Genomic DNA, 8722 nt, shown 5'->3' with positions numbered 1-8722 from the left:
ATAAAGCAAGAGAAACACAGAAGTGGTAACAGCTCAACCGCCAGGATGAGGAATGACCAAGGAGAATGAGTGGGGCTGCGCAGCAGCTCGGAGGCAGTCAGCAGTCCACGGTGGGTGCAACCCCCGAGGCACACAGGAGGACGCAGGAGCGGAGGCCTCCGGACCACCGCCAAGCTGGCCCAGGATCCCGGTCAGCGGCCTGTTGGAGGCATCCCCGGGCCCTGCTGGGGTCACTCGGTCACTGACTGGGGCTGCCTGGATGAGGGTCCTGAGCTCAGGAGCTGGGACAGAGCCTGACGCCACGGCAGCTGCATCCCGTCCCCTGAACAGCAAGGTCTTGCGTGAAGGGACACACCTGCCCCTACATCTCTGCCACAGGGACACAACTTCAAATGCTGAAACTATTAAAGTGTCATTAAAAGATTGAGTGTCATGCCAAAAAACCTAAAAATTAGGCCATAAGAACAAATTCCTAGAGATAACGTAACTTATGAAAACCAACTTAAGAAGAACTGGGAAGCCCGCACAGTGCTGGCCAGGTGAGTACCAATGGCGATGGAGAAGCCGGAAGTCCAGGGGCTGGGCAACAAGGTGTGCATCTCACTCACACGGAGGCCAGCTGGGGCCCGGGGGGAGGGGTGCCACTCAGGCGGCCACCAGCTCTTCTCTGCTGGGCCCTGAAGACACGCCTCCTTCACTTGCAGAGTTGGTCACATGGCCCCAAACCAGCTACAGGGGAGGCACACGGACGGCCCCTGAGAACCCACTCTGCTGCATTGCCGGACCATAATTCAACTGAATCAAGTCAAAAATCTCCTCACAAGATGTGAACTGGAACAGCCACTATGGAGAATAGTATGGAGGTTCCTTAAAAAACTAAAAATAGAACTACCATGTGACCCAGCAGTCCCACTACTGGGCATATACCCTGAGAAAACCATAATTCAAAAAGAGTCATGCACCACAGTGTTCACTGCAGCTCTATATACAACAGCCAGGACATGGAAGCAACCTGAGTGTCCAACAAATGGATAAAGAAGATGTGGTACATATACACAATGGAATACTCAGCCATAAAAAGATTAAAATAATGCCATTTGCAGCAACATGGATGGACCTAGAGATTGTCATACTAAGTGAAGTTAGTCAGAGAAAGACAAATATGATATCGCTTATATGTGGAATTTTAAAAAATGATACAAATGAACCTCTTTGCAAAACAGAAACAGACTCACAGACACCAAAAACAAACTTATGGTTACCAAAGGGGAAAGGTAGAGGGGAGGGATAAATTTGGAGTTTGGGATTAACAGATAAACATTACCTATATATAAAATAAATAACAAGGTCCTATTGTGTAGCACAGGGAACTCTACTCAATATCCTGTGATAAACCATAATGGAAAAGAATATGAAAAAGTATACATATATATAGATGTATCTATAGATATACAGATATATATCTCTCTCTATATATATCTATCTGAACCACTCTGTGGTACAGCAAAAACTAACATAACATTGTAAATCAACTAAAAAATAAATTAAAAATTTTCAAACATTCAGGGAAGAAACAGTTACAATCTTATACAAATTCTGCTGGGAATAGAGGATAGTGATGACGCAAACCCCAACAAGAACAGCATCGCAAGGACAAATGTCACCCTGGACACGGACGTACCACGTTCTTCTCAGAGCCACACTCACGCTGTGCCGGCCGTGTGTGCGACCTGTCCGGGACCGTACTCACAAGTCACTCAGCCCTCACGATGGCCTGCGGGGCAGGCACTGCCAGCCAGGACATTGAGGCCCAGAGAATCTGACTGCCCAGGGGGACATTAAGTGGCACACCTGGAACACGAAATCCTACACAAAACACCCACAAACCACGTACAACAACGTGTATGGAAGGAAAGCCCATCATCACTAAGTCGTGCTTCTCCCAGAAAGTTACTGTAGTTATAACCATATTAATAGGACAAGGGAGAAAAGTCACATGGTCATCTCAGTAGTGGCAGCAGAGTGTCTTATTCATCCACTCATGATGACAAATTCTTAGCAAATTAACAACAGAAGGAGCAAGGCCACCAGAAACCCGAATTTAGTGGCGCAAGTTCAGTGGTGAAGTGGTAAAGGTTCGCCTTTGATTTAGCGCCAGAGCAGGACCGATGCCCACTCCACTAGCACGCACAATCCACAATTCCACTAGACGCGCCCCAGCACAGAGGAGCAAAACTCAGAACAACACCGGGAAGAAAACATAAAAGCCCAGAGCAAAGGACTGGAGCGGAGGAAAGAAGAGCCATCACTCACAGCAGGCGTGACGGTGCTGGGAAGTCTAGGCAGCTACAGGCGAATTATCACGAGTCTAACAAGATCGCTGGGTGTAAAATTAATGTACAAAAAATCAGTTCTATTTCCATATAACACAAACACACACATTTCAAAAACACATCTTTTAGATATGGCATCACAAAATAAGGAAAACCTAGGAAGAAACATAACAAAAGATGCATAAGACCTCCGTGGAGAAAATCATAGAACTATAATTAACGTACATTAAAGGAGGTCTAATAAGTGGACACACATACTACAGTCATGGCTTGTAAGACCCAATGTTACCTACGTCAGCTCTTCCCAAACCGACCAATGCAATCCCAGACCAAATCCCAACTTAACCAGCTAGTTCTGAAGCTCATGCAATTCAAAGGGTCAGAAGCAGCCCAAATACCCTGACATGGGGTGGGAGGTCTTGACCTACGGAGTGTCGTGCTGCACAGGGACGGACTGGACACCAGTGGAGGGAACAGACACACGAATCATTTGTGACCAACGAGTCTTGTGAATGGATGATGCTACATGTGAAAACCCCGAACCGCGTCCTTAACCCTCACAACACGCACAGAAGTCAATTCCAGGTAGAATGTGTATCTAATACTCAAAACAGACAGAAAAATCATCATGAAAAAGACTGATACATTTCATCCTATTAAAGTTTAAATTGGGACTTCCCCGGCAGTCCAGCGGTTAAGACTTTGCCTTCCAAAGCAGGGGGTGCAAGTTTGATCCCTGGTCGGGGAGCTAAGATCCCACATGCCTCACAGCCAAAAAACCAGAAGCAATACTGTAACAAATTCAATAAAGACGTTAAAAATGGTCCACATCAACAACAACAAAAAACTTTAAAGTTTAAATTTTCTCTTCATCAAAACACACCATTAAAATGTGGAAAGACAAGAAAAAGCTATTTGCAAACATAATGCACAAAGTACTAGTATCCAGCACTACAAATAACTCCTACAAGTTAAGAGACAGACTATCCGGTAGGAAAATAGGGAAAATCCTGGACCAGGCACCTTGGAAAGGCAGGTGCTCACCCTGGCCGACGGGGCAGCAGGTGCAGGACTCCCTAGGAGGCGGACTTCTAGAAGCTTGATGGAAAGTGTGGGGCGCGAGGGCCAGCAGGTGTCCCCACGTACCTGCCAGCAGCAGCGTTAGCTGGTGTCACCACTTCGCAAACAGTTCCAGATGATCTGTAGTAACGCTACTCAGAATATGGTTAAGGAGTTAAATGAAACATGAACATAATGGGAAATAAAACCTTTATAAAAAAGATTTTCTTTCCTTTTTATAAAAAAGGACCGAGTGGAATTTTAGTACGAAGGAATATACAATTTCTAAAATTAAAAATTCAGTCTACAAGCCCAACAACAGATCAGGCGCATGGAGGAAACAGCAGTAAACTCTGTGACGGGACAACAGAGACCACCCAACCGAAGCTCCTAGAACACTAAGGAGGAAAAGACCCAAGATTAGGGAAAGGGGGGGCCAGACCCAGGGGCTGACGTGGCATCACTGGAGTGCCGGGGGGAGGGGATTGGAAAGGCGGCTCGGGTCAAGGGAGAAATAACAGGAAATCGTGGCCCAAACTTCCCACATTTGATGAAAAATACAAAGCTCAACGTAACCCAAACGAGAAACATAAAGTAACAGCATGGCGACAACCTTCTACAAGCTGAAAACGGATTCATGCGAAAATCTTTAAATAAAAAAAAAATCTCATGATGAAACACGCACCCCCATACCGACTTCCCTGTGGTTACGAAAACGCAACGCGACCTGAAGGCGAGGGCCGCCTCCTGAGCCCCAGGGCCCGCGCCAGCCCCTGCTCTCGACCTGCAGCTCTGCTCCCTAAGTCCACCGCACGGCACTCTCAACAATCACTTCGCTTCACGAAAGAAAGCAAGTATTACCTGAGATACAACGTTTCCAATCTAAAAATCTAATTTTACGCCCTGTTAGGACATAATTTTCAGAAATGAACTGCAAACCAAGGAGAGCGGGGCTTGGGCGGTACTTCCCCTGTGGAAAGTTAATGCCACAAACGTTATTCTTCACAGCTCTAGGTGTTACTTGTATTTAGTCTCAGATCTTGCAGTTCGTGCTCATCAACCGTGGTGCACGGCTTATTTCATAAAAGAACCCAACGCAAAACTCAGTTATAATCGAAGAGCCACTTTTTAGAACAATGTATTAGTTTATTAAATAAGGGCTGCTTGTCACACAATCAATTATTTTCTTTAACCGTCCTACAGAGCTGCTTTCTTGCACGTTAGGCAGAAAATTACAGCATTTTCTTTGTCTCAAGATATTTGATGAAAAACTACTGACCTGTTTGTCTCAAGACATGTAAGGGGCTTGGATGAGCCTGTCTTTTTAGGACACTTCAGACCCCCCCCCCCCGGCTGCACCACAGGCCCTGAAGACAGACACCCACAGAGAGGAGCGCTCAGGGCGCGGACGCGGGCGGGCGCTGGGGCGCAGGGCCGCGGTCTTCTTGAGCTCCCTGTGGCTCCAGTGCAGCGGCTCCACCTCGGCCTCGTGCTGCGCCCGCACCTGGCCCAGCTCCCGAAGGAGGTGCTCGTTGGTGCTGACCAGGTACCTGGAGACGAGGCAGGGGACAGCGCTCAGTCCCGGGCCCCGTCCCCGCCCGGGGGGCCCTCGCGCTGGCCCTGCTGCTGCCCCTCGCCTGGCGGGGCTGTGTCTCCCCAGCCCCGGCCCAGCAGGAGCCCCGCTGGCGCGGCGCGGGAGCTGAAGGGGTGGGGAGGGGAGGCCCCTCGACACTCTGACAAGAACGCTCCATCTTCACGGCAAGAAAACAATGTTCCAGTTCTAGAAAAGGTCCAAGGATGGAAACATTGCTAATTCGCGGGCAACTGCACTTCTGACACGGACACGGCACAATGGGAAAGGCCTGGGTTCTTTAATGCTGTGGCCGTTTTTAACTCTGGAGGAATCTCAGCAGGGAAGTGGGGCTGCACGCTGCCGACCCCGTCTCCAGGCTGCCAGCTCACCCGGTTGGCACTGACTGAGGGACCTCCGTGGCGCCGCGAGCCACAGATAGCGCGGGGCCGCGTTCTCCACAAAGCTGGCCACGCCAGTGACAAACCCTGTTTGCCGGGACACTGGGAGAGCCACGGGCCAGGCGGAGGCTCAGCACCTAACCGCCTGCTGCTCCGAGAGGCGCTGCGGCCCTGCCTTGCCCACACCGAGCCCACGGAGCCCACCCGCCTGTGGCCTTCCTGCCTTCCCCCACGGGGCTTGTGCTGGGATGGGCCCAGGGGCCTGTGGCCTCCAATCCCCACAAGGTCACAGCCTGGCCGCTGTGGTGACCTCGTCCGACAGTGAGAAGGGGGCGGGGGGAGAGCAGAGGAAAAGGGAGGGTGGGGCGGGAGTGCTGCCCTCAGGCCTGCCCCCCACTGCCTCGGCTTCCCCTCCGCAGCCCCACCCGCTTGCCAGCACGCAGGTCTCTTCACAAAATCTGAGCTGGGGGCAAAGGTGGAATCTGTTTCTGCGAGAACAGCCGAGAACCACCACGCCGAGGGGGCACGCGCAGGCCTCCAGGACACGGCACCTCCTCTCCCTCGCCCCTCGTCCCCCCTTAACACCTCCCAGGAAGCTGCAGCAGGAAGGACCTCGCTGCTCAGTAAGACGCAGAAGCTCACATAAGCTCCGAGTCAACCCAGCGACACACGTGGGCTCAGGACCAGTGGCCCGCTGCCCCGGGCAGGCACCTACGGCTCTCCTGCAGCATCTGGGTGAGTTCCTGGATCCTGTCGTAGTGCTCCAGACGCTGCTTTAGTTCCACAATCTCCCCGGAGAGCCGCTTCACACTTGTCTGAAATCCTGATGGGAAAAGAAGTAGCGCTATTCCGTGAAATGCGCTCCCACATTTTTAAAAATTTTATTTGTTTATTTATTTATTTAGTTTTGGCTGCGTTCGGTCTTCTTTGCTGTGCGCGGGCTTTCCCTAGTTGCGGCGCGTGGGCTTCTCACTGCGGTGGCTTCTCTTGTTGCGGAGCACGGGCTCTAGGCACGCAGGCTCAGTAGCTGTGGCTCGTGGGCTCTAGAGCACAGGCTCAGTAGCTGTGGCGCACGGGCTTAGTTGCTCCGTGGCATGTGGGATCTTCCCGGACCAGGGCTCGAACCCGTGTCCCCTGCACTGGCAGGCGGATTCTTAACCACTGCGCCACGAGGGAAGTCCCAACACTCCCACATTCTGGAAACTAAAATGATTCTAGAGTTTAAAGCGCACCTGGGAAACACGGGAAAAGGTCATCAGGGTGAACAAAGCAGCCCCCTCTCCACCTGCAATCATCCCACCCAGGGCCCAGCGCCGGCCCCTGCTGTTGGGGATGAAGCCCCGGGACTCTGCCCTCCGGGCACCCCTGAGGGGTCCGTGCGGCATGGAGCAGACAGGTGGAGGTGGGCCTGGCGCCAGCCAGAAGTCGTAGGCTGATCTGCTGCTGGACAGCTGGGCGTTCAGGAAGAAGACCCCGGCAGCCGACAGGACTGGGGTGAAGGGCTGCGGGGACGGTTACCGGGTGGCGGGCCCTGGAGGGTCTCGGCTGTGACTGTGCTCACGCCCTGAGATGCTTACCACCCGGTCTTTTAGGAAGAAGTTTCAGACCCCCGAGAGGTCAGACTGGAGCAGACACTCAGGCTGAAGCCCCTGTGGGACCCCACGTCAACTCACATTACCCCAGAGCAGGCTGCACCCCACCTCGAAATCCCAAGGGCACTTTTGCAAAACTGGCAAAACAGAATCCAAGACAGTGAAGAGGGAAACAAAAATGCCCTGGGTCTGGAAGGAGCCGTAACCAAGGAGGAGGACGCCCCGGGGAGGGCCCCGTGGCCTTTCAGCAGCTCAGAGAGACGGTCCCGGGCATGCGTGCCCGCCCTGGCAGGGCTGGGGGCTCCGACCCCGCTTCACTGCACTTGCTGAGTCTGAATCCTGTGAAATCCTGACTCTTACACGTACAAGTAAACCGTGAACTCACCAGTGATCTGCAAGTTCAGTGTGGATGGAGCGTCGGCGTTTCTCACTTCTTTTTTCACGCTGAACAGAAGAGACTTCAAGCTACTGCTTCCCTCCAGAGTTCTGCCCAGATGCTGCCTCAGGTGATCCTGCAGACACAGAGCAACGCGTGCCAAACAGGCGAGTCAAACTCTGTGCAGACGCTGCATCGCTACAAAGATGGCATCTGGGGCCCGTCTGTCTGGATCCAAATGGTCCCAAACTGCACAGTGTAAGGAGAAGGGGTGCCACTACTCATCTGCCCAAACCCCCAAACCCACGGTCCTCTGTTTCCGGGTTGACAGGCCTGCTGTGCCCACGGGGACGACGCACTGCCCGGTGACCACGCAGGCTGGGGCTGCAGCCCTTCCTGGATGCGAGAGCCATTTGCGCACAGACACCCAGAGGATGCCGGTACCACTTCACTATTTTTCACTTATGCCTCTAAAAATGAAGCTGTGTGTAGGATCTCTGTCTTGACAAGATGGTAAGCACCAGACACTTCAGACACTTGTCTCCCAGCAACCCTGTGGCTACTTCCACTCCCATTTTACAAACGGGGGGACTGAGCACAGAGGGTGCTCACGCCCGGGGAGGAGACCCGTCCCCGCCACACACAACACACAGAAGCCACCACGTGGCACCCTCCGCACCAGCTGCCGCATCGCGAGCACTTGCGGGGCTGCCTGGAATGGGCGTGGAGGACCTGCACCCTGCTAAGCCTTCAGAGGAGACCCCAGCCCCGAGTGACAGCCTGACAACAACTTCAGGAGGCCCTAAGACACACGGCTCAGCTACCCTGGGCTCTGACCACAGAGACCACACAGGGTAAGCGTGTGCTGTCTGAGGTGTGACTGGGGGTGACTTGTTACGCAGCACTAGACAACCTAACACAGGGGGTTCAGTACCTGCTGCCATCCCTACAGCCCACCCTCTTAACCACGGGACAGAAGCCAAAAAGCTTCTACACAGCAAAGGAAACCATCAACAAAATGAAAAGGCAGCCTGCGGATTGGGAGAAAATATTTGCAAACCATTTGTCTGATAAGGGGTTAATATCCAAAATATATAAAGAATTCACACAACAGTGAAAAAACAATCTGATTTTAAACATGGGCAGAGGACCTGAACAGACATTTTTTCAAAGAAGACATCTAGATGCCAACAGGCACATAAAAAGATGCTCAGCATCGCTAGTCATCAGGGAAATGCAGATCAAACCACAGCGAGGTGTCACCACACCTGCCAGCACGGCTTCATCAAAAGGACAAGCGATAACAAGCGTTGCCAAGGGTGTGCAGAAAAGGGAACCCTCGTGCGCCGTTGGTGGGAATGTGAACTGGTGCAGCCACTACGGAGAACAGT

At 52.3% G+C, this 8722-nt stretch overlaps 1 protein-coding gene across 1 annotated transcript in view; it reads right to left on the bottom strand.

The window, feature by feature from the left end:
* Nucleotides 1–4578: 4578 nt before the first annotated feature.
* The window catches only part of CEP72 (centrosomal protein 72), a 32259-nt gene continuing 28115 nt past the window's right edge, over nt 4579–8722 (bottom strand). Inside the window, 3 exon segments of the mRNA XM_067730037.1 lie at nt 4579–4942; nt 6075–6186; nt 7341–7467. Of these exon segments, the coding sequence (XP_067586138.1) occupies nt 4717–4942; nt 6075–6186; nt 7341–7467 (465 nt within the window). The 3' untranslated portion in view covers nt 4579–4716.

This window comes from Pseudorca crassidens, chromosome 3 (genome assembly GCF_039906515.1).
Source record: "Pseudorca crassidens isolate mPseCra1 chromosome 3, mPseCra1.hap1, whole genome shotgun sequence".
NCBI classification, from domain to species: domain Eukaryota; kingdom Metazoa; phylum Chordata; class Mammalia; order Artiodactyla; family Delphinidae; genus Pseudorca; species Pseudorca crassidens.
This window is presented reverse-complemented; position numbering and strand designations above follow the sequence as displayed.